Here is a 25,875-nt window from a genome sequence, read left to right on the forward strand (position 1 = left end):
TGGCCAGATGATAAAATACCTCAAATATGTTCATACCGCCATGAACTCCGGCTCCAAGGTCACGTTTTAGGACTCCTTCGTTCAAGGAATTTCAAATGTGTTATGCTTGTCAAAAGACAAAATGACAGTAAATTTGGGTCTGGGTAAATTGGCTTTCCTATTTGATTCCTAATCTGGCAACTTGTCAGTCTATAGAAAGAGCAAGGCTTCTATCAGCCAAGCAGGGGTGGGTGCAGGTGTTTTATAGAGAAGATGGCCGAGGAATCAAGGACTGGCCAGTTGCTCTCCTTACCAGGATAAGGCAAAGGGGACTTCAAATCCAACTGATTCAGATTAACAAAGCCTCCTTCTCATTGGTTGCTGGGACTCTGCCCTTTTGTTTTTATTTTTAAATCGGCCCAGTTCAGAGTTCAGTTGGAAACATGGCCAGGATTTAGCACAAGGGCTTCCAATTGGATTTGGTCTCATCTGCTGGCTGGTGAAAAGAGCCAATCAGAGACAATGCCCATCCATTTTTACTTAGCATGCTTCGTGCTTTCTACAAAGGAAACAATCTCACCTTCATATCTTTCCAAACTGGATCTTTGGGGAACATGTCCTGAAAACTGCCAGTGAGCCTGGCTCTGGAATTCTGTCAACTCAGAAATGTTCCACACTCGGTCAGTTTATTCTTTTAATTGCTTGAATGAAGAGTTGAACAGAGATGGAAAACACCTGGGACCTCAGCTTCCTCCCCGCCCCCCCCACTGCCTCCCTCTCCTCAATAACTGTTGCTTGCACTCACGCCTCACTGCGTAGGAACTGGTCTTTGCAATCTTCACTTTTCCTAGACCTCGAAGGTGGAACCTGAAGAATGCCCATCCATTGAACAGCAGGGGGCTGGAGCCATTTGGTAGACCGCAGGGGTCCGGTCGGGAGAGCCCAGCCTCCAGGCCCTGTAGCTTTCCAATCTCACACTTGGCCAGTCGAGTGCTCGGAGGGCTCCGTGCGGTGACATAAAACCCCACACTGGAGGCGCTGCTGGGCACTCACTCTTCTCCCTGGTGCATCCTGGACAAGTAAGGGCTCGCCTAAAGCCCTGTGGGGCGCTCTCCTCTGTTGGCAACTGGTTACAGCCTCATCGCCTCCAACGCTAGCTTCTGGGGAAAAGGTGACTAGGCACTTACTTAATGAGGGCAGGAGACCAGTCCCCGGAGCTCTGAGTAGGCTGGCTGTTTGGAATCCGGGAGTTTACAGTTTTACTTGTAAATGATTATACCCATCCGCGGCCATGGAACATTTTGGGGGAGACAGTCTGAAACACTCATCAAATCCCCTATCAAGGCCTTGGACTATCACTGCTGCTCTTAGCGGATCTGTTTGACCTCGGACCCTGTCTCCCACAGCCAATTTACACCTCTTATCTGATCACCCAGCTCAGACTGAAGGTTGAATTGACCGAGTCAGTCCGTGTCCATGGCAATGGTGTTAAAGGCCACCACAGATCAAAGCTCTCCTGGAGTAAGAAGGAAGGGGGAGATGGTTATGGGGGACCTGGCTTCTTTTGGCCCCAAGCCATGGGTCTCGTGGGGGCTGGGGGAGGGGGCCGTAGACAGTAAGCCTGGGAGTTGCCACCTTCTGAAAAACCCACGGCAGGACCCGAGCGATTTCCTGGGTAGAATGCTGCAAGCCCCAGCGGATCCATTCTAATACAGCAGTTTACTGGCCCGGCGCTGCTGGAAACGGCTAGCGCCAGGGGGCTCTCCTCTCTGTCAGAAACTGAAAAGAAAGGAGGCAGAGGGAGCGAGCTAAGCAGGGAGTCCACGCCAGTAAACCCGAGCATCCACTCCCTTCCCTTCCAGAAGAAATTCAACCGGAGCCGCAGAAGCTGCGGCAGGGGTGGAAGGATCGGTTAAGAGATCTGGAAAGCTGATTCCACTGCGCCCCCCCACCCCCGAGCCCACGGAGATTTCCAGAGTGTCGCTCAATCCGTTCCACGCCCCCTCACACACGCAACGCCCACTTTAGGACAGTCGGTCGACTTGTGCCCTCCACCCTGATGCTGCTCTAGGGGCTGGCTGGTGGGACATTCTAGCGACGCCGTCGCCAGTCCGAGGCGAAGGGTGGGGGCAGCCGTTTAATCACCGCGCGCCTCGCCTCCGTTAACTTGTGTTGATATTAAAAAGAAATCAATCAGGGAAACTAAAGCATCGGTCGTGAACACTGTATTTTTTTTTTTTTCCCACGTGGACACGGGCTGCCAGGAAAGGGAAGGGGGGAGGCGTGCGTGCAACCCGCCAGCAGGTAACTGCAGTGGCTGCTCTGGAGGACAGCCGCAGCCACGACCTAACTTTCTGGCATGGGCGGCATCAGGGAAATGCCGCAGGCTTCTACCCGGGGGTGTCCTTACTCGGGAGGAAGAGGAGGAAGGGACCGGCCTGGAGAAGTCCTAGGCGGCCGATTTAGTACAGGCTGTAGCCTTGGTTCTGCTTTTGCTGGAAATATTTTTTGCCTAATAGAATGTTTATGGATTGCTCAGCTCTGTTTCTGCTGCGTAGCCCAAACAAATCGATGCGGCGGTAGGGACCGCTCTGGGGGATGGGATGGGGGGGTGGGGGTGGAAGCGCTGGGGGGCGCCCACGTCTCGGCCACGTGGATGCCCGCGCCGCGTGCTCTTCACCTGTTCCTGCGCTCAGGCGGACGCTAGCCGCACTGTGCTCCCGCAGGCCGGGCAAGTGGCGCGCATTCCTGCGGCTTAGGCTGCCTAGCTGCTTCCCGCCTCTCTCCGCCCTCGGTGCTGCAATCCCATCCGGGCTTCCTGCCTCCCCGGCCTGGCTAGCGCCGGGATCTTTCGGCCTCAGGCCCCCCCAGCCTCTCTACCAGCCGGTTCTCCAGGGGCTGCGGCGAGCTTGCAGAGCCTAGTGCAGCGTGGGGGGCAGGAGGGGGCGCTCCGAGCTGGCCCAGCCCAGCTGCCCAGAGTTCGCCAGCCCCGGGCGGGAGGCTACGCGCCTGGGAGCCGGATGCACAGTGCCCACATCGCCTTCCAGCGGCCAGGGACCGCCCGGGTATTTGCTCAGTTGCCCCCCACGTGTGCCCGCCACCTTCTTTCCCGGCTTCCTTCTCGGAATAGGTTCCCGCTGCCGCCGTAGTGCCGGGACCAACCCACCTCCTGGCGGGCGCACATGGGGTGAGTCAGAGGTCTAGCTTGGCCTCGCCCTTAGCCACTGGGCTAGGTCTCTGGGTACCAATCAGTTGCTCGATTGAAACCGTGACCGGCGATCGATCGCCTTTTTGGGGACTCGGATAATATCTACTCTGGGCGGGTCCCACCCCGGGTCCGAGATTGCCCGCCGGCTTAGGGGGTGACCTGCTTCGCACTCGGCGCTTTAGAGCTTCTCTGGAAGTGACGCAGCGAGACCAGGGATTGGGATGGGAGGGGGCTCTGCAGAGAGCGCGGGAGGCAGGTGGCAGAGCAGGAGTGGGTCCGAGCGGGTGTCGTACACACACACACACACGTACGTACACATACTCCACGCGGCGCTCAGGGACAGATGTGCGAACATCTGGGATAGGAGATGGTCCCGAGTCTTCACAGTCCCTTTCGCTCCGCACATCACAGGGAGCCTGAAGTTGTTATGCGTGGTGTGTGTGTCCGTGGGCGCGCACTCGCGCACCCGGGCCTACCGGAGTCCGCTCCTGAATACATAATATACCGTGGGCATTCTCAAGGAGCGCGCGTGTGCGCGCGCACGCACAGACATACATATATATACACACATACCCAGCAAACCACACACATACATAATTTACGCAGCATTCAGGTTCGTGGGAGGTAATTTAATTTCAATCCAAGCTGGGAATTCAGAATTAAGGCAAGACCGAATGCGAGGCCCAGAAATTTTCCCCAGGACGGACCTGCACCCATGCTTTAGCTCATGCTTACAGCTGCGTGTAGGACCAGTTACCGCAGAGAAGGAGCCGGAAAGGCTTGGATTTGAGTCTCAAAGGCTCCCCCGCTCCTCCAAACCCTCAAAAGACAGCAGAAATAAAACCCATATATCTCCCACACAAGTGGCTGTAGGTGTGTGTTGGGGAAGGGACAAGAAGCTTGGCAGACACTAAGCTTTCTCCTCTGGACCGGCTAAGCACGGTGCGGGGATGCTAGGGTGGCTGTAGGGAGCGAGTCCCATCACTGCGGCTGGCTGTCACCTCCCGAGCACCTCGAGGTAAAAGCACTTCTCTGAGTTTTTGTCTTTCCCTCCCTCGCTCCCCTCACCATTTCCTTGGTCGGTGGAATCCCATTCACTATCACCTGTAGCAGCAACTGCAAGAGTTTCGTCAGGTTCCAGACACTGTCTCCGAGCGGAGAAAAGCATCCCCTCCCAACACACACACACACACCCCGGAGCAATTCCAGGGAGGAAGAACCGCATTCCCTGAGACCAGAGACCTGCTTTCAGGGGAGGGTATCCCTGGCCGGCACTCCACAAAGGCCGGCCCTGGACTATCCTAGGCCCAACTCTGCTTCCTTATCTCCACAGCCTGTGTCCACACACCCTTCTGGGCAGTGCTTGAGACTAAATTCCACTCAAAAGTTTCTAACCACTTCACAAGACCGAGAGACCTTCCAGGGGCATGCAGTTTCTTTTATCTTTTAGTACATTTTATTTTTTTTTAGAGAACATGATTTGCTTTCCCAGAAAACACATGGATTCAGGATAGAGTGGGGGCTACCAACTGCCCACGGGGAAGCCCATCTGAGCCACACACTAACTTGCTCCACTAGCTTCATGAAGCCCTCGGATCCTGGGATGTACCCACCCATTCTGCCAAGAATCCTCACATCTGAAAACCAAAGCTAGACTCTTGCCTTTTTTTCCCCTCAAGCCCTTCTTCAGCTAACATTGCTCCATGTAGCTAAGTAGAGGGAATGCAAATGATTTATATTTCACTGGCTAGGTTGAAGAAACTCAAGGGAGATGTGTTCTGCTTCAAGACAGGAAAAAAAAAATCCCCAAAACTGTAATGCAAAGGCTTTGTAGTATTTTTAAACCTTTGATTCAGTCCATATGTGACATCTGAACACCGCCAAATTCTGTTACAAAACACACACACACACACACACACACACACACACACACACACACACACACTCCTAGCAAGAGAGAAAAGTTGGGTTTAGCAGCCCTGGTGGTGTAAAGAGGGTCGGCTGAGTTCTCCCTTTAAATTATTGAGTATTGAGGGAGCCTCCTCCTGAGCGGGTTTTGCGTGGCCTCTCTGCGTTAGCAGTCGCCTTTAAAGGAGGGGGGGAACATGTAAAAAATAATAGAAAAACTTTGAGGGGGCTTACCTGGTTGGCTTCTCACTTTGTGTCCTGAAAAGTACAGAGCTAAGAAAACCCAGGTAAGAGGGAACATATCCATTTTTGAAAGAGAGGCTTTCTCCAGGGCTAGGCTTGTGGAATCTCGTATAATTATGTCTTTGTGTTTTTCCTCTCTCTAATTTTCTTCCTTGTGGTGTCTTCTGTAAAGGTCTCTAATGGCCAGCGTTTCCCTCCTGGGTCCTGGTGGCCCGTCTGTCTTCACCTTTAATTCTTGCTGGAATCCCCACCTCACTAGGAGATAGCTTCTGGAATCAGCAAAGAGGGAGCAAGCTGGGGTAAGCGGGGGACCGGTTTTCTCTTCAAACCCAAACGCGTGTATGTTCTCTCCAGTTCCTCAAAGTGTCATTTCCTTTATCCTACAACATCACGAGGGTTTCCCGAAAGCCAAGCGTAAAATAATAGTAGTAATAATAATAATCAAAGCCAAGACTTGCCCTGGGCATTACACGGCCCCTAGGCAGCTGTGTGATCTCAGAGGCGCAAACTGACACAGGTCCCCCACCGGCGGCACCCGGGACACACACGCGGGCAGAGACACCGACCGCTGGACAGGCGGAGTGGGAGGCAGCCAGCCTCCGGGCTCTTGTCCTCGCCGGGTTCCCTCAGCGGGAGCCTCCCCCGGCGGCTACACCCGCTTGGCCAGTCTCTCGAGGGGAGCGCGAGGCAGGAAGCGGCGGCTGCCGGGGCTGCTGCTGGTGCTGCTGCGGGTGCGGCGGCGGCGGCGGCGGCGGCTGGGATCGCCCGCGAGTGTGCGAGCGGCAGTCCGAGTTCGCTGGCGCCCGCCCTCACCTCCACCTCGCCCAGCGGCCGGCCGGGTGTCTGCGCTTCTGAGGATGTGCCGGGGGCGGGCTGCGGGCTGATGCCTCGCTCGCCTCCTCTGCCTCCCCTCCGGCTCCCCCCTCGCCTTTTCAGGCCGAGCAGCATGTGGATGTCAGAGCCGCGGCAGAGCGATCCGATTACGCGCCGGCTCAGGGCCCGCCCCTTCTGTGTTCCTGATTAAAGAGGCAGCGGCGGAGACGCGCGGCGCAGAGCCCAGGGCCGCGGCACCCAGCTCGGGCGGGGCGCTGGGGGGCTCACCACCCCGCGGCCGCGCGATCAAAGTTAAGGTGCCTCGCACCCCGCCGCCCCTCTGCCAGCCCCGCACCTCCCTCCCGCCCTGCGCACCTCGGTGCGGGGCTGCGGGTGTGTCACACCCCGAGGAAGGAGCGCCCTCCCTTCAGGGCGCGCTGCCCCTGCCGGGAGGGAAACTCCGCGGAGCTCGGGAAATGCTTGTTCCCCCCCGCTAAATTCCTCGGGTGCCACACACGCAGAATCCGACACAATGCCACCTGCAATGGCGTTGCAGGAGGAGTTTGGGTGGCGGACTGTGTTTGGGGTAGGGAGACAGTCGGCGGCTCAGCCATGTGTTCCCAGAGGCAGCGGTGCGTGGAGGCGACACACACCGTCAGCCCTAGCTGAGGGCAAACCCCAAATACTCCTTGTGTTTACTACTCAGATCTTTTTTGTGTCCCAAACAGGATCCTCTGCTTTCTGGGTAAGGATTTGCTTACCCCTGTACCCTTAACTTGTAGTTATCTTAAGACGAAGAATGTTTTCATTCAATAAAGAATTTCTCCAGGCATTTAAGTTGTTCCCTGGCCACCCAACACACCTTCAAGCTTCTGCGCATAGCACAGGTACATGAAGGCCTCTTGGAAGGCAACTGTAACTACTTCTCTGCTCATGTTTCCCCAAGGAAATGTGGTCACAGTGTTGACAGAAAGAAAATAGCATTATGTTAACTATTTTTAAGTGGAGGCATGAAAACTGTCTGAAGGTGCTTATAAGCTAACAGTTGGGGGAACACTTGCGTCTTTGTTTCTGAGGGTGGCTTGGTGATCCCCGTCATGTTCACCAGGCATCATTGCTTTACCTCGATCAAGATTCAATAAAACACGCCTGGCTAACAATGTGATCCCGTTCCTAACAGCCTGCAGATTAAGAAATAGAAAGTCTGGGTGACAAGGAACACACATCTGACAATACCATTTTCTCCCAGGCCTGAACTTGAGGTTTCTTCTGGGTGGTTTCTGTCCTTATCTGGACTTGCCATTAGCTTTGTTGATCACATTCAGTGTTTGAAAAATCTGTAACTCTCACTTAACTGTTGTTTACACGGAAATAAACCCAAACAAAACTGAATCAGAAGTGATTTGCAACTAGTTGAATGATGCCATAGAGGGGGTTTTACAGGGGAAGTCCACCGGTGGAGTACCACATGGTTAGTCTTAGATGCCTGACTGCAAAGGGTAGGTGTCAGAGGCCTCTTGAGTTCTGCTAGAGAGCAACACACACACACACACTCGCCGCTTTACACACACACACACACACACACACACACACACACACACACACCGCTTTTAATTCCCTTCCTTCCCCCTTTCCCTTCCCTGTTTGCTTTTCTAGGCTCAAGAGAAAATCCGAATCACTAAAAGCTCCAGCTTTACGTTTTCCTGGCTTCAAGTCCAGTTGTAAAGTCCCAAATACTTGATGGAGGAAGGGAGAAGTCTAGATTTTGGACTGCAAACACAGATCCCAGTTTGTGTTGCTGCCAAGATACTGTTCTAAGGGTAAATAACTGCACTCATGTACCTGCAAGGAAAGAGTTACTAAGTGTCACTGCCCCCCCCCCCACACACACACTCTCCAGGCACACCAAACCATTCCAGCTCGGACTAGACCTCCATACAGGCGGTTTCTGAGAACACTACAAATAGTGTTTGGGTAAAGGGCACCCACAAGACAGGAGAGAGAAAACCAAAGTTCATTGGGAAACTGTAAGGATGACAGCCCTGGACTGCTGGCCTCGGGGCCTCAGGCTTGAGGACCCCCATCTGGCTGCTTCCAGGGTTCTCCACTGGGTTCTGGGAGAAGTTAGAAGTTACAGTGCTCTGTTCCTGGATCCTGTTTCCGGCATTATGGATCTTCGGGTTTTTTTTTTTCAGACGTGTCCTAAAGGGGGCGCTAACTTGCTTCCTGGGAACCTCCGTGCCTCTGCAGGCAAAACTTCACTGCAGTCCACTGGAGTGAAGGCCTCATTTTCTGCAGATGGCCTGGGGAGAAGAAGCCTTGGTTCCCAGCCCTGGGGACTCCAAGTAGCCAGGTCTTTTTCAATCCTCTAGGGGGCAGCACTCAATAAATAATGCCCATGCCACCAAAGGCCTCTACACGTGGTGGTTTCAGCAGAGCAGGAAAAATTCAGAATCAGGCTATTCTCGTTGGCCTTTGGAAAGCTTAGAATTGCTTTCACCCAGGACTTCCAAGGATTCCAGAGCAGAACCCAAAGTCCTACGCGTGGTACATGGCAAAGGGGTCTGCTTTAGGGAAAGTTTCCAGGCTGTGGCTGGCTCGGGCCTGTCTACGTAGTTTTTATCTAGAATGGGATTGGAGGGGTCTGCAGCCATGGGTTTGGCTTTAACCAGAGGTAAGGTGGTTGAAGAACCAGGTTCCACACTTCTCTGTGTGTGTCCACATCCCCGACTCTTGCTCATGAAAAGACCTGGATAGTTTTCTGAAACAATGGTTTTGTGAAGAGAAACACTAAACTGCCCCCCCCCCCCAAATATTGAAGCTGGGATTCCTGACCACATCTCTTGCTCGGTTGGGAGGAGATGTTCATATCATTTCCCTTAATTGTGGAATACTAATAGATAATCATATCCTGCATTCCTTTGATGGAGAGGACTGGGTTGGGGGGAACATAAAGAAAATTTCTAGATGATGCTAAAAGAAAGCTGTCCCCAGCGACTCCCTGTGGAAAATTAAGGGATCCCTAGCTTTATAGTCCCAAGCTTGAGGGGCATTAGAATCGCAGAAGGCAGGTGTTCAAAATCCAGGTTCCTGGGCACCATCCTCCTGCAGCTGGGATTCCCTAGATCTGGAATGATTTCTGGGCATTGTTTTTTTTTTTTTTTTTTTTTTTTTTTTGTTGTTGTTGTTTTGTTTTTTGTTTGCTTGTTTTTTGCCCCCCCCCCATTTTAGGTGATTCTGTTGCAAAGACCCATAGGCCAATTGAACAATAATTCTGATGTATGTCATTTACTGAACAGCCTTCAATATATCTTCTGTTGAAGGATATTTGAAGAATTAGTTCCTTCATACTTCCTCTTTGAATGCTTTTCAGATGGGGTCTGATGTTTCAGCTTTCTGGAGATCCCCACCAAAATCATATCCACTAAAGTGCCAGAATGGTAGGGGTCCTGGCCTTACCTTGTGACTTTGAGAAGCAGTGGGCCTAGACTACTTGGAAACCACTTAAAAGTTGACCTGGGGTGGGGGGAGAGTTGCAGCAACATGCTCAAAGGACCAGTTAGTGGGTTCCTGGAGCTGGATTCAGCCTTTTCCCCACACGACCATGGGTTGCTGCTCGCAGCCTCTTCTGGTGCGGTTTTCGGTTTGTGTTCATCAGATTGTATTAACTGCTCATAGATGCGTGACTATGTAGGGGACTTGGAAACCAGACAGGCGCGGGGTTCTGCCTCCTGGGAACACAGGATCTGAAGGCTCCAGAAGTTTCATGATTCCACAATAGACACCACCTGTCACACGGTGCTCCCTTATCGGAGGCCTCACATCGACAAGCTCTCACCCTGAAAGGGAGAGATAGGAGGCATGATTGCATCTTAATCTGTAATTTACTGCTCGGTCCCAGTTAATGTTTAGCTCCAGCTGTCTCAGAAGCGAACCTTGGGTTAAAATGTAATAGATGCTCATTTTGTATTCTCTCTCTTGTTTGACGTTGAAGTCCGGTTCTGATCAATAGGTGTCCCTCCTCCCCGCTGCGTCCCTACACACACACACACACACATACACACACACACACACACACACACACTCAACACACTTACTTTGAAAACAATCATTTGTTTTCCTCAACAGACCTGAACACCACCTATTTGTTTCTTTTTGATACTGTATTTGGTGGGTTCCCAGAATCCATTCCAAATCATGTGTGTGTGTGTGTGTGTGTGTGTGTGTGTGTCTTGGTCTGTCTTCCTCAGTCATAGACCTAAATCTGACTTGCAGGGAACCTTGTAAATAAAAAGAAGAATAAGAAAACAACAACAAAATGCAAAATGTATTCAAACATCTCTCGGCAGGGAAGCTCCTGAAGCCTTTCTGCTTCCTTCTCTCTCCTTGGCTTCCTCAAGAGGCAAGGGTCCCTCTGCTGTGATAGTTTATATACATTTGGAGCTTTGGAACATCAAAAAGACTCAGCCCACCAACCCTTTCCTTTAAAGGAACATTTTCCAAAGCATCTACCCACCATGATGGAGAACCTATGCTTTTTATCTAGTGTTGCGTAATGGTTCCCTCTGAGATCAAAGCATCCTGGCAGGGAAGTTCTTTAAACGGAAGGGAAACAACGCAAAATGACCCCAGGAAGCTCCTGAAACTGAGCAGATTCACTAGGCCCCTTCCTGCCTGAGTAAATAAAAGTACTGAGAGAGTCCTCCTAAGGCAGTAGGAGGCTGAGCTGCAAAGAAGACTCTGAGATCAGACCATGTTTCTGGGAGAGGTTTAGACCAGGGTCACTTGGAAAGGACACTCTCCAACCTGTTGAGCGGCCTGCAGGCTGTGCGCTGAGCTCCAGGTTCCCAGCTCTGTGACCTGTCACCCGTGCTGGAGTGAGCTTTGGTGATGCAGTTGTCTTTGGGTCATTTCTGCTCCTGTAAGTAACCCCTCACCCACATTCCTGTAAGTAACCCCAATAAAACTCAACTGGTTCACCAAGATGGACTTTGGTGGTATCCTTACTTTGCATCCCTATCTATTGTGGGGTCCCTGTCTGGGGTGAGTAGACCTACCTGTGTGTTGCCTCTCCCCAGGAAAAGTTTTGTCACACACGAATCTGCTTTTCTGTATATGAATTGCGGCTAGGATGACCAAGGGACTGGACTGTAGGTTGTGTTTCATCCTACTAATCTACATTTGATTTGTGTTTACCATCTACCATGTTGGACAGAGCAGCCTTTGATCTGGAGCTGGACATTAGCCATGGAAACCCAGCAAACTCCACACCCTTACAACTCTTGAGTCTCCCACACTTGTTGGCCAATGGGGAATCTCAGTGTCCCGTCCCTGGAAGAGCTCTGGCTGCCAAGGCATGGTCTGAAAATGCAGGGAGGGGTCTGTTTGACCAGAGAAAGGCACAGCTCATATTGTCTAATATGTGCCCTTGCTCAGCTTTCTTAAATGGGCATTCCAGAATGTTCATGGGAAATCAGGGTTATCCTAGTACTCTGTGACTTCCTGACTGGAGCTCCAGCCCATGAAGACCCTGTGGGGAGCAGGGAGGGCAGGCAGAACCCTGGAGACCGAGCAGATCTTGGACCTGGGTGTCCTTGTGATGTCTGTTAGTCACCCACTGAATGGGGGGTTGGTTTAAGTGGCTTTTACACTTACCTGGTTTGATATTTGGTTCACAGCTCTTTCCTAATCCTATTCTCACTGTGAACTTAAAACAATTTCACAGGCTGAAATTAATATTTATCCCTAATGCAGTAATGTATGAATTGGGGTATTCCACAAGCATTATAAAGCTGAATGTCCTTGTGAATTTACAGTGTGTATGTGATTGGAGATGTTAGAGTTACAATCTCAAATATATATATATATATATATATATATATATATATATATGTATATATATACTCAAATTTATATCTCTATCTATCTATCATCTATCTATCATCTATCTATTTCAGGAATCTTGTTTGGAGCTAAAAGTCCTCACACTCTCATTAATTTTTCAGGCTAATTTTCTTGGGAGTTTGACTTCTGCATCCCTGAGAGCATGTTGCCTTTCTTCCTTTGGCATGCAGACACACTCTATCAACCCCTTAAAGAACTGTGAGGGAGTTTTCTGGTGTTGTTATTGTTTGGTATTGCTGTTTTCAAATTTGTAACCTGTGACTTCTGGTGCCTTAATTAGGCATCTACATGTCAGGTGGTTGTTACATTATGGTGGCAAGAGCTGCTAATTTGAGCATGAAAGTCATGATGGACCGGCAGGAGTCAGGGGGTTGACCTTTCGCTATGGAGGGTACTCCAGGGTGGTTAATTCACACCCACCGCAGTCATTAGTTCTCACTCTCCTCCTTCATATTTACTCCTACACAGTGTACTGAACTGCCAATCAACCCTTAGCGTCGGATGAGCGCACTGGCAGGGAGGGCCTTGGAACAGGCTGCCTTTCTGCAATAAAAGGAAAGCCTAGGCAGAGGCAACCTCTTTTTCAGTATCTGCACTATACTACGATTCTATTTCATTTCTAAATTTGCCAAAGAGAATACATTTGACACATATATTTTTAAATAAATTCAAATAGCACAAAAAGATAATGAATGAAAACATCACCCTCCCACTCCCTGCATTTTGTCCTTTGCTGTAAGTTACCGGAACATTCCATAGGTATTGAGAGTGTATTCCAAGTGGAGAGCAGAGGCGTTGTTGATGTTTTTCTCCAGCTTTCTCCCTCCAGCTCTCTCTCCCTCTCTTCCTCTCCTGTAGCATACAGCTGTAATGGGCTTGGAAACCATTAGGGGGCAGCTGTGACCAAAAAAGAGAACCTCAAGGAAAAGGGAAGATGAAATCTTAAGGGTGCAAAAGGAAATGAAAGGAATGCTAAGGACAGAAATCAGCCACAGAGGGAAGGAAAAAAGGAGAAAATTAACGGAAGAATTACAAAAGCAAAGGAAACAGGAGATGAGGTAATAGTATTAAAAAGCTAAAGGAAGTGTGTGCATGTGAGTGTGTGTGTGTGTGGTATGTGTATGATGTGTGTAGTGGTGTGTGTGTATGATGTGTGTGTTGTGTTGTGTGTGTATAGTAGTGTGTGTATGATGTCTCTGTGTGTGTGTGTGTGTGTGTGTGTTGTGTATGTGTATGATGTGTGTAGTGGTGTGTGTATGTGTAGTGTGTGTTGTTATGGTTTGTGTTTGTGTTTGTTGTGTGTTGTGTTGTGTGTTGTTGTGTATGGTATGTGTATGATGGATGTGTGTGTTGTGTGTGTAGTAGTGTGTGTATGATGTGTGTGTATGTGTGTGTGTGGTATGTGTATGATGGTGTGTGTGTTGTTTTGTGTGTGTATGTGTGTGTGTGTGTGTGTGTGGTGTTTAAAGCAAATCTGCACAACCTGAATCAGTTCACTGTTAGCAGAAGGCAGGACTCATCTCTTTCTGAACTGGAAAGCATTGCTAAGACCTTCCATTCTTAGAACTTGTTCTGAGCGCCCTCTGTCCACTTGGGTTGTGCTGTGTAGGGGTGGGGTGGGAAGGAGCATCACCCCATCACCCCTCCCTTACTTCTCTAGCAGGCTTTAGCCTCGCAAGCAGTGGAATTAGCCTGAATATAAAGGTGTGATTCTATTTCTCAGGGCAGCGGAGCCCAGACACCAGGAATGGTTTCTTTTGAAGCCGAGGCCATAATCAAAGTGCTTTCAGGTGCACTCTGGGCAAATCTCCCTGGCTCTGTCCGCCAGGTTAACTTCATTAACGCTCCTAGCTCGGGCTTTAATGTTTCATGAGCCCCACTCCCACCACACCCCCACCCCCGGGGTACATTAAACAGAAACAAACCCTCATGGGAGTTCTGTTCCCTGATGTTTTGCATTGTGAGTGGAATGCAGGGGCAACATTTATGCTGGGATGATGATATTAAATGGGGGCTCACTTCTGGAGTCCAATAAATTCCATCACTTTAGTTAGTGTTTTTGTGTCTTTAATCCAAATGTCTCTCCTCGACTTTAAAAGAGACAGAAACTTGAGCAAACTCTTGTCTGGAGGACCCAGATAAAAACCTGCACGGCTTGGGCCTCCTCTGCCCATGATTTGCTCCATGGGAGTCAGAAAGGACACTGCTCCCAAGCTCTACCCGCATCCACCCAGGGCCGCTCTTCACAACCAGGAGAAAATGCCCCTCTTATTTTTGGGACTCTTCTTTTTGCTGAAGGCTCAGGATGGCCAGGGGACACCTTACACGTGCTTTAGTTATAGAAGAAAACCCTAGGGGTACATAAGGAACCCCTGAACCTCATGTCAGATAAGGCTGAGGCATTCTCAAGTGGGCACAGGAGTCCCAGTGGTGGAGTAAGTGGCCAGTGAGCTTTTGGAAACTGGTTATTTTGCAGAATTCTGAGCTTCCCCTGGAACTTGAAATGAGAAATTCTCCCTAACCTTTTTGTAGTTCCCCTTTGTTTTTTGGTGTCACATAAATTCTTAAGAGTTTAATTTCTAAAAATTTTCTAGCTCACATTTGGCCAAACAAAAAAACCCCTCTTAAACGAGGTCCCTGCTTACTTACAAATTGACTTGATTTTGCGTCTCTCTGCTAGACACCGGCAAGGGTCCAGGTTCCAAACACAGAACCTATTTGATCTCCCATTTCATTTCATCATAATTTAGAAGACGTAGGTGCAATTTTGTCTTTTCAACAAAACTGGAAGTATGTTTTCTTTTTGTTGTTGCTGATGGAGTATCTTGGCAGAAATAATGCGGCTTCTGCTACACGGAGCCCCAGCACCCAGAAAATAGGGCAAGTGGCGTTTAGGAGAAAGGAATATTCTAGAGTGCCCCATCCTAATCATATTGTATTTAGGTTAATACTATGAGAAGATATATCCTGGGGTACCCAGAGCTCTAAAGTGTCTGCTTCTGGCTTTGTGGTAACTTGTGTCAAATCCCTTTTTAGAATTCTGTCTCCTGACTCTAAAAGGCATGTCCTCATTCTTCAGCAATGGCTCCACACACTCCTTAATCGAATCTACACTCAGTGGAAGCAGGGTCCAGTTTAGAGCTTTCACTTATTAAAGACATACATTTATTGAGCATGTACTATATGCCAAACTCGGCAGGGGTAGAGAAACATCTGGGAGTAGCTTAGAGAAGATGCTGTCAGGGGCTTTATTTCCTAGCAGAAGGACAGATAAGAATCAAGACAGAAAGCTGGATTAGGCCAGCTGGAGATGGTGAGTTCTAAGAAGAAAATAACACAAGAGAATGTGCCAGAGACTTGTCACCCAGAAGGCAGGAAACCTGGTTTAGCCTTTCTACTCATCAAGGCTGTAAAGCAAGCAGGGAACCTCTATCTTTACGATAAGGATTTCTGAGGTAATCCTGTTTGTCAAGGTTTAAACCAAGACCCATCAGTAGATTACAAAGTCAGTTTAGAGGAACACAATCCACATTTAAACACCACAATTGATCAGGAGAAGGGTATTGATTTGTGAGCTTACTTCCACATATACACATATGTAGAAACTCACATGTGTATTTCATACACACATTAAGCACACGTGAGGTCACATAGAAGATGTGTCCTTCTTGTGGGTTGCCATGGATTATATGGCCTTTGTGATATTAAGCTTTTTTTTCCTGATTCTATTAAATTTTTATAGCAAGAGTCAAATACAGTATCATTTTTTTTTGTTTGATTTACTATCATTAAATAAATAGTATTGCCCACCAGAGAATCCAGCTGTTGAACCCAGGTTCAGGCACCATGACTGACACTTGATAAACATTTTAAAAATTAATGGGAGTTAGATTTACGTACTAGGCCTTATAATAAATCCAGCAACCTAATGTGAATCACTAAAATCTTACGAGTTAACGTAACAAAGTAATTTATTATTTTTTTTCAAATGCCAGCCATATCAAACAAACTCAAAATTACAGTGGTCTACCATCTCATGACACTAGAAACTATCTTTTCTTGGAATTTTCAGAAACTGTATTAATACTAGAAGGGGAGAGCTTAAAATGTTCCTTTCCCAAATAGCTCAGACTACCTTCTTCTAACTGTAGCCCAACAAACCCTTTGGACTGTTTCAAGAAAGAAAAGAATTAGTGGAGTTTTTTTTTTTCTATTTCTTGTCCTTGGGGACCCAAGTAAGGTTCTGCCTTCTGGAAAATTCTTCTGACCTCCTGAGCTATCATTTCTTAAGCCATCTTTCCCAGAGCAGTTATTATCTTTTTTTCCCCACATTACCCTGCCCCCCAACCCCTGTTATGGCCTCTTCATCTCAGAATCATTTTTCTAAATTATACATTTGATTAGAAATAGATGACCCAAGCCTTCCATCTCTCCTCTTGGGAACCCTTGTTGACTCCACCGGGAAGGGAGAACTGGACCGTGCCGATCCCATTGAGGAACCAATGATACATCATCTTCAAGGAAGGCACGAGGCAATGGACCCCGCTGAGAGCCCAGCCAACATCCCTGCCAGTTAATTTTCAAGTCCATTTCCTTAATTGCCTGAAAATCCACGGCCAGGCAAATTGTCTCAGAGTTAGGATGGCTGCACCCAACCTTCTATAACCACGCTTTCCTGAGACGGGCAGACACACCCATGCCATGAGGAGACATCAGCCAGTCAGCCAGCTTGCCAGTTGCAGGACAAGTTCTCACCCAGTCCATGGCAATGACTGAGGTCCTGTCTCCATTACAGGCCACCTTGATTCTCGAATAAACGTACTCATACTCAGGACTTAATATCGGTGATCACCTTCATGTAAATCAAAGTATGTTCGAATTGGAAGCCAATAATTTTAAAGTGAATGTGGAGTCTACACTTGATCTGGCCTCTAAGTTTAGCTCGACATGAACAAAAGTATATTTTCTCGGAACTGGTTCTAAAGCCACCATTCAGATCAAACTGTGCAAAGTCGTGAAAGATTCTTGCATTGTTCTATGGCATTATTTATATTGCTATTGTTACTGTTATATTGCTCTGTTAACAAGGCAACTTTGTTCAGGTCAGGGAAATTCAATAGTCATTTTTTAAAAATACATTACTCACAGTGAGGTGTGTGAAATGAAAACCTGTCCCATGTCCTTCCCTAACTCATTCCAGCTTTTGGAGATTTTTTTTTTCCATCACAGAATCTTTCATAGAATCATTTTAACAGTGACTTTCCGGTAAAGTCTGCTAAAACCTGAAAGTTTACAGGGAGATGGGGGTAGCTAAAGTTGACTGTCCTCGCTCATCGCTCACTCTGAGTCCATCACTCAACCAACACTGAACAATGACAGCTTTCAGGCAAGCAAACGGGAAGCTGTACTCAGGCTTCTTTGCAGCAGCATGACTGGGTTTGTTAGAGTAAAATGGAAAAGTCTTAGGATGTCCTTAAAAGGCAGTGGTGGCGGGTTTGTTTAAAGGCACGTACAGTCGGTGGAATGAGTGTCAAGTCTGGAATCCTAACTAAATGCTTCAGACAAGACCCTTTACCTTTGGCTAATTGCAAAATAAACAGATCCCTCCCGCTCTGGAGTGGTTTAGACAGTCTTTCTGCCTACAGGTACAGGGACGTCAGTTTGTTTATCGCACAGGGAGTTGGTGGCTGAGCAGGAAATTAAACTCTAAACTTCTGACACCAAGTTCTGTACTCTCACCACAGGGCAATGTTCAGACTCCAGCTCTGGGTCTGTCCACATTTTTTCTACATGTGTATCTACGTACACACCTATAAAAGAACTTAGTAATAGATTCTAAAAGAAGCCGTGTAACATAACCACAAAGTAGCGTCAGCTGACCAAATTGGGATCTATCGCCAGAATGTTGAATTAAAGAAGAAAGAAAGAGAAATAAGTTATCAGCACCATATTACAATGTCACATGACAATAAGCTCCCATATGTTCCTAAGGTGCAGTTTGGGGCACAAATAGTATATTTATAAGCATAAACACCTCTAGACACATCAGGAAGCATGTGTCAGTTAGCCTGGATGTGATGTGCGGATCAGCAAAGCTAGCCTCTTGAGTGTTAGCAAGGCTATTGGAAGAGCTCATCCAAAAATCAAGCAGATAGGATGCGCTTGGTCATGGAGAGAACCACTGAGTGTTATCTCTAGTAGTTCCTATAGGAGCTAAGGTAAATAAACTCATATAATAGTGGGGAAAGCTGCCACTGTTTATCATGAAACACTTAAAAATTAGAATGCCTTCAGATATTTTCTTTTTTTTTTTTTTTTTGTTTTGTTTTGTTTTTTTTTTCGAGACAGGGTTTCTTTGTGTAGCTTTGTGCCTTTCCTGGAACTCACTTGGTAGCCCAGGCTGGCCTCGAACTCACAAAGATCCGCCTGGCTCTGCCTCCCGAGTGCTGGGATTAAAGGTGTGCGCCACCACCGCCCGGCCAGATATTTTCTTATGGCTTGCTATTTCCTCAATTTTTTAAGTTTTTATTTTATTTTTCTGTGCTTAGCTATAAAGCGACTTGGCAGTCAGAAAGATTATCCTTCATTTATCAGCAACTTGCTTTTTGTTTAGATTTGAAATGGCCTCCAAAGGGTCACATGTTAAAGGCTTAGTGGCCGGCCTGCTACCGGAAGGTGGTAGGACCTTTAGCAGGTGGGGACTAGAGGACGTGAATTGAATCCCTGGGGAAGTGCCTGTGGGGATGTGGGACCCTGGCAATTTCTCCTATTTCTCTTTCCTTCCTGAATGTTCCCTTTGCTCCCACCATGGGGGTCACTATCTCCACAAGCCCAAAGTGTTGAGGCCAAGCAATTGTGGGCTAAATCTTGGGAAACTGACCCTAATACGTCTTCCCTTCTCAGTGGACCTACTCAGGTATTTTGTCACAACCATGGAAAGGCAAGCGACAGACTTAGCGTAACTCTCTGGGTTTCTGTTTCTCAAACTATAAAATTGGAGACTTGGCACTGGTTGGTATTTTTTCACTCCATAGTTTTCCAAAGAGCCTGTGTCAATTGGCTTCTCTTAGGGCATGTCTTTCGTCATCCAAAGTGGTTGGCTTTGTCCATCTTTTGGAAGGAAGAGCCTAGCAATTTGTAGGCTAGCATCTTTGATCCCAAAGATGCAGGATTAGGCACAAAGATAGGCATGTGAGCATCATGAGTGTCAAAGGGTCACAACTTTTTTTTTGGTGGAAACCAAGACAAATTCGTACCTGAGCTTAAGTAGGTTCTTGAGCTGGGCCAATGGCAACATCCCTTGTTGCTAGAGTACTCTGTGGTCATAAGGTCAGGGGGCTTTTAAGACAGGGTGGTTTGAGAGGAGTCTAGACTGGAGTTCTTTATGTGACTATAGGAAGGCAGTTCTGGAGCAAGTTCTGGAACATGTAAGTTTTACTGTGGATGATCTAGGGGTATCATTGTTTGGTGACAACTCCAGTCTTCTCTGAAATACATGGCATCGCGGAGGTAGGGTTGGGGGTGCACAGTGATCTGAAATAACAAGTCAGTGCTAAGGAAGAGTGCAATCCTGGGGGAAGTACCTAAGAATGCTTATCTGAACCAGGCTTCCCCTGGAAGAAGGATGGTCCCAAGAGTTATACAGAAGTAGTACCTTAGATTGAAGGGAGAATGTGGAAGAGAGATAGGGGAGGTGGGAGGAGTCAGTCAGCTCAGTGGATGTGAATGGTACCCTGCAGAGGATGCTCAAGTGAACAAGTAGGGAAACTAACTCCCTTACACACACCACACAGAGTGAGAGTCAGAGGGAGGGAGGGAGGGAGGGAGGGAAGGAGGGAGAGAGAATGAGAATGTGTGTATATGTGAGCGCAAGAAAGTGTATGTGATAGAGAGTGTGTGTGTATGTGTGTGTGTGAGAGAAAGAGACACAGAGAGACTTTGAGAGAGGGAGTGTGTGTGTATGTGAGAGAGAAAGAGAGAGAATGTGAAAGAGAGAGAAAGAGAAAGAGTATGTGAGAGAAAGAGAGAGAGAGAGAAACAGAAGTGAAGTCTCTGAAGTCCAGACCATTCTGTCTTTCTTTTTCTTTTTCCCTTCCAACAAGAGGACTCGATGCTTACCCAACAGAGGACATGAAAGCTGGCAAGACTATCACCTTCTTCTTCCTTTGAGCATAAGAGGAGGCCTATGGAGGGCAGGCAGGTCGCACAAATAGGAAAACCTGGTGATGAGGGAGGGCTTGGGTGCTAGATAATGCAGGGGTGGGGAGGCAGAGGGTGAACTGTATGGCATGAAGAGGAAGAAGGAGAAAAAGAAGAAGAAGGAGGAGGAGGAAGAGGAGGAGGAGGAGGAGAAGGAGAAGGAGAGGAGGAGGAGGAAGGAGAGAGAGAAGAAGAAGAAGAAGAAGAAGAAGAAGAAGAAGAAGAAGAAGATGTCGTAAGCCAATGTTCCAACAATCTAGTCAGAGAAATCCAATAGCTTATGTACTTGATGTAAACTTAAGTCCTGAGCGGGAGCCTTTCCAAAGCTAGAATGTCACCAATGGAGATGGATTGTGTCATTGCTGTATGTGCTCCACCTGCCCTTTGCTGGACGCATGCCCTTCTCCGAGGAGTAGTGTCAATGTCTACACCTTTGACACCAGAAGTGGCTATGTGAGAGGTTATTGGGATGTGAACGGACGTAGCACATACCAATTGTCAGTGGATACTTGGAGGGCCATCATGGAGCCTGGTTATTGCTCTGTGCCATCTCCACAGAGTGGCACATGTCAGGGCCTGGCGGCAGGTGAGCCATGTTGATGCAGTCTTTGAGCAAAACAGGCCTCTGTGATGAGAGCCTCTGAGATTTAGCAGTCAGTCATCTCGAGCTAGCAAATGCACAACACTCCAGTTTTGCATTATGTGTGGCCTGTGAGGAAGTGACAGGAGCCATTTGCTGGAGGTCTGAAGGAGACCAGCAGCAGGAGGTGCTCTTGACCTCACCTCACCTGCATGGCCTTTAGGGAGAGATCAGAGGCCTCAGGCTGGACTGTCAGCTAAACTAAGCTGCTGGCCAAGTGTCCTGGACCACATTTTCCTTCTTCTCAAAGGACGATGATAGTCAACTCTTAGGAACCCAAGAGAAGGCTATCCATGGCCTTATTCACTCAAAAAGCAGAAATAAGTAGGGATGGTTGACAAAAAACGGAAGTTTGAGGGCAGGGGGATTCTGTGAACAGGGTCCAGCAAACTCCACTGATTCAGAGTGAGTGACAAAGAGTGAACAGTTTTCATCTGAGGGGGGGAGGAAGTGGTGTAAAGTCGGGGTTCAGAGAGCAAACTCCTGCTGCTGCTGCTGCTGCTGCTGCTGCTGCCTCAGGTAGACACAAGCTGAAAGAGAGGCTGGAAATGCCTCTGGTCTCAGGGAAATCAACTTGTCTTTTGTTGTTATCAGTGGGGGGGGGGACGACCCAGGCAATGGGTGAGTCTTCCTAGAGACTCGAACTCCACCTACTGAAAAGCTCAATAAATTTGTTTCCAGTTGAGGATATCTCCCAGGGCCAATTCATGAAGAAAGCTCTACAACAGCCTCTCAGGAACTCATTTCAGAGCCAATGTAGAAATGGCTGTTTCCAGGAATGGGATGGTAGGAGCTGAATTGGGTGGGAGGTAGGCTAGTGAACCTCTCAGACTCTTCCAACAAAAATCAAATGGTATTCATTATTTAGTGTTAGGGCTCATGATATTGAAATGTCAAAACTGACTTAATTAGGGCAAATACGTAGACTTAGGCCTGAAATGCAAGGAAAAATGAAACAAGTAAAATTAAGCCCCAAACACAACTGTCCCAGTTTTGCCTGTAAGCCACATCATATTATCACAGAAATGAAGTAGGGTATAAATAAGTGAGTGAGTAGCCGGGTGGTGGTGGCATGTGTCTTTAATCCCAGTACTTGGGAGGCAGAGGCAGGCAGATCTTTGCAAGTTCAAGGCCAGCCTGGGCTACAGAGTGAGTTTCAGGACAACCAGGGCTACACAGAGAAACTCTTTCTCGGAAAAAAAAAAAGTGAGTGAGTGAGATGTCATGCTTCAGCCTAAAGCCACACTTGGCCAATATGGGTGATCAACAGCCAGCTTTGTGAGATGCAAGACTACAGAAATGAGACTTCAATCATGAGGAAAGCCTACAACAGATGAGGGGGACAATAGATGGCGCTGAGAAGGTCCACAAGCTCCAACATTTCTTCTCGACGCTAGAGACGATCTGAGGTACAGAGGTTAAGTCTGTGGCTCCCAGCCGGCTCTGGCATATTCCAAGGAGAGTATGCCAATGTGATAGCTTTTTCTTAATTTCCTTCCATCCCAAATGTTCTTTTTTTTTTCATCTCCTGTGAGGATTCTTTCCCCTAGTGTGACAAATTTTCCAATTTTGTAATGGAAGCCAAGAGAAAATGGAATTCTCTTTTATAGAAATCCATTTTTGAAGCCAACTTTCTTGAGATGCATCTACCCCTGAAAGCAATTTCCTTCCTCAGGGTGGATGCGGCTGAGGTGTTTAGAGCCTGCTAAGTGGATCGCTGACAATTTGCTCTTTTTGCTTGTGGAGATTAACAGCAAGGCCTTGGGGGGGAATGGGGTGAGGGTTCCTCTTCAGGGCCTTCTCACGCTGTGCTGAGCTAAGTCCTTAGAGCAGTGGTTTTGCTGGAATAGGCATGGTGTAGGGGTTGGGAGAGGTCTGGACACCTCAGGGTATCAATGTCAATTATCTCTCACATATCCCTCCCAACACGCTTGGGAATCTGGCTCACCAGACAATTAGATGGAAGACAAGCCATCAGACAAGAGTGGTGTCACAGCATGGCCCTGTCCCAGTTCTGAAAGGCCACCGAGGATTTGCAGGAACATGGCAGGTCCTGTTCCATAATAGGACTAGAACTCACGTCTGGCTGGCTGCTTGCCCTGGCTGGCATTCTAATGGTTCCTCTTTGGGGCACATTTATGATGATGTAATGGCAAAACAAAGGCGCTTGTTAGTAAATGAAATCAGTTTTATACTATGTGGGTGACTTGCAGGCAGCGTGTACCGCCAGGCATTGACACATTCCAACGTGGGAAATGTACTTGAAGCGCAACAACTGGCTTTTCTCCATCTGTTCATGTTCCCCATTTGACTCATCTCTGCTCTGTAAATATTCTCCGACTTGTTAGCAAGCTGAACAAATTTCAAAGCTCTATGAATAAAGTGCATGTAGGTCAGAAGGAACCTGGAGGGAGAACCCCAAGGACACATAAACTCGCCTTACCAGGAGAAACCTTTCGTCCATTTGACACTCATCACCTCAAACTACGTTTCCCATGCAGGCAAAAGGGATGTGAGCACAGATTAAATGAGGGCTGGCGGGGAAGGCAACGGCATGAGAAAAGAAGAGTGGATGCCCCAAAAATATAGACCAGAAATCAACCATGGGAGCATGGTAAGGAAAAGCAAATGTTCACAAGATAGCAAGCCAGAAGAAATTACTGGCAAAAACACCACACACACACACACACACACACACACACACACACACACACACACACACACACACGCAAAGGAAAAAAGAAAAGAGCAGTCTGATTCTTCACGGGAGCTTCATGATCAGTGTCCTCGGTTTCATCTTGAGGGCCTCCATTACGTATGCATCTCAGGATGCTGTCTGTGACTTGCCATGGTGGCCATACAAAATGGTCATCTTCCATGAGCATGTCACTTACTGCCCAACTCCATGGGACAGTGATTCAGTGTGTAGAAACAGTACCTGTATGTCTTAGGCCAAAGAATAAAGAAAAAATATGAAGTGTATCTTGTGTGGTAGAGAATTGCTGATTGATGCTACGTCTCTCTCACAGCTGAAAGTGTACTGAAGGCGGGATGTCATTCATAACGACACCAGCTTACATCAATTGAGAATTTGCTACAATCCAGGCACTGTTCCAATACTCTACTAGAGCAAGTCTATTTCATTTTCACAATAATGATGTTGGGGTTTTAATTTTTCCCTCTCCTTTATAGATAGGAAGAGTCAAGTTCATAGAGCTATTGCTTAGTCTAAAGTCATGCAGTTTGCCAGTATTAAAACCCAAGCCGTTGGGCATAGACAAGGAACTTATAGCCATGCACTCCAGTATATACATAACCCAATCCAGTCAACAAAAAATCCATGAGTTAACACACACACACACACACACACACACACACACACACACACAGAGAGAGAGAGAGAGAGAGAGAGAGAGAGAGAGAGAGAGAGAGAGAGAGAAGAGAGAGAGAGAGAGAGAGAGAGAGAGAGAGAGAGAGAGAGAGATATTTGTGGTTTAGCTTTCCTTTAAATGTAGTGAGTAACATGTCACTACCAATGACAATTTAACAAATGCATGACTCCCACAGTGGACCAGGTTTCCATTGGATACAAGATGTCCCCTAAGGTTTATCTTTTGAAGACTTCGTCTTCAGCTGGTGGTGACACTGAGAGGTGGTTGGGTTGCAGGAGTGTTAATGTTACTGGTGGGTTAAACCATGGCTAAATAGGGGGTTCTGAGGTAGAACTAGTTAAGAAAATGAGTCACTGAGGCTGTCTTTGAGGGTGCTCTCTTACACCCTAACAGTTCTTCTCTCTCTGCTCTCTGGCTTCCAGAAGGCGAGCAGCTCTCCTCCACCTTGCCCTTCCGCCACACTGTCTCTGTTCTGTCCCGTGCCTAAAAAGCACTCACCGTCCGCCAGCCGACAAGGCGTGGGCGCATCTGAAACTGGGGACCTCTCTTCCCTAACAAGGAAAACCCTTCCCCCTTAAAGGCATTTTTCATAGGAGTTTTTAACCACAGCCGCAAAATGACACAACCAAGTAGGGGACTACCGACGTTGTATTTAAAGAGTTTCCACTCTGGCGATGGAACAACGCTGAATCCTTCTCAGCATCCTGATACAAGAGGTAGAGCAATGGGGTGTGAATATACTTCTGATGGGGTGGGAGCAGAAGAGGGGAACCCAGTGAGTTCCTTCTCTCCTATCAGGAGAAGGGTTAGTAGCTTACAACAGGGGTTAAGGGTAAGAAGCAGGCTGGAAGAATGTACCTCAGGGTTTTTGTTCTGTTTTGTTGCTGACAGGGTCTCGCTGTGAAGCCTTGGTTGGACTGGAACTCGTTATGTAGATCAGGTCACCCTCAAACTCACAGAGATCTGCCTGCCTCTACCTCCCCAGTGCTGGGATTAAAGGCAATTACTACCCTATCCTGCCAATCCCAAACTTTTAATAAAAAAATGCAGCACATGAGGAGGTTGACTATGTTATAGCCTTTGGAAAACAGGGTGATTTCAAATCACTTTTTCTTTTTACTTCATAGGAACTATGAATCCATTCAGAAAAGTTGCTTCCTCCAGTCAGAGGTTGGGTTCTGTGGCTCACTTTTCCCAAAACCAAACTCATAAGTCTTATCTGTTGTTTACTGATTTGTGACAGTATTAGTTAAGCCTTTTACTATTGGGAAGAATAGATATTCAACTGGAATCACCTTAAGCAGAGGGGAATTCATTGATTCACAGAATCAGAACACCACTTAATCCAGGAACATAAATAATGCCAAAGCACTGAGCCAGTGTCCCACAAGCATGTGTTTGTAAATGACTGTCTCCTGCCTTGGCTTATCTTTGCTTGGTGGCATTCTGTAGTTGGTGTTTTTGTTTTGTTTCTTTTTTTACTCTTTTCTCTTTGGGGAGACCACCGCCCAGCTCCCAAATAATCACACACTTTGAGGCTTATTATGAATACCCAACCTTAGCTCGGTTTATTTCTAGCCAGCTTTCCT

The 25,875-nt window shown here is 47.7% G+C and overlaps 1 protein-coding gene and 1 long non-coding RNA gene across 8 annotated transcripts in view; one reads left to right on the top strand and one right to left on the bottom strand.

The window, feature by feature from the left end:
• Nrp2 (neuropilin 2) overlaps positions 1–6,263 on the bottom strand; it is a 119,439-nt gene extending 113,176 nt beyond the window's left edge. For 3 of the 6 annotated variants that reach the window (XM_028891314.2, XM_028891311.2, XM_028891316.2), the window contains exon 1: positions 5,330–6,263. In XM_028891314.2, coding sequence (XP_028747147.1) covers positions 5,330–5,402 — 73 coding nt within the window. In that variant the 5' untranslated portion in view covers positions 5,403–6,263. Of the gene's footprint in view, positions 1–3,502; positions 3,622–5,329 lie in introns of those variants that run through there. The other 3 variants (XM_028891312.2, XM_028891310.2, XM_028891315.2) reach the window with 2 other exon arrangements.
• The window catches only part of LOC119088913, a 41,318-nt gene extending 16,031 nt beyond the window's left edge, over positions 1–25,287 (top strand). For both annotated transcript variants that reach the window (XR_005092671.1, XR_005092670.1), the window contains 2 exons: positions 23,396–23,508; positions 25,178–25,287. This is a non-coding gene — a long non-coding RNA (uncharacterized LOC119088913). The remainder of the gene's footprint in view (positions 1–23,395; positions 23,509–25,177) is intronic.
• Positions 25,288–25,875: the final 588 nt, after the last annotated feature.

The sequence above is a fragment of the Peromyscus leucopus genome, chromosome 13 (assembly GCF_004664715.2).
Source record: "Peromyscus leucopus breed LL Stock chromosome 13, UCI_PerLeu_2.1, whole genome shotgun sequence".
In the NCBI taxonomy this organism is placed as follows: domain Eukaryota; kingdom Metazoa; phylum Chordata; class Mammalia; order Rodentia; family Cricetidae; genus Peromyscus; species Peromyscus leucopus.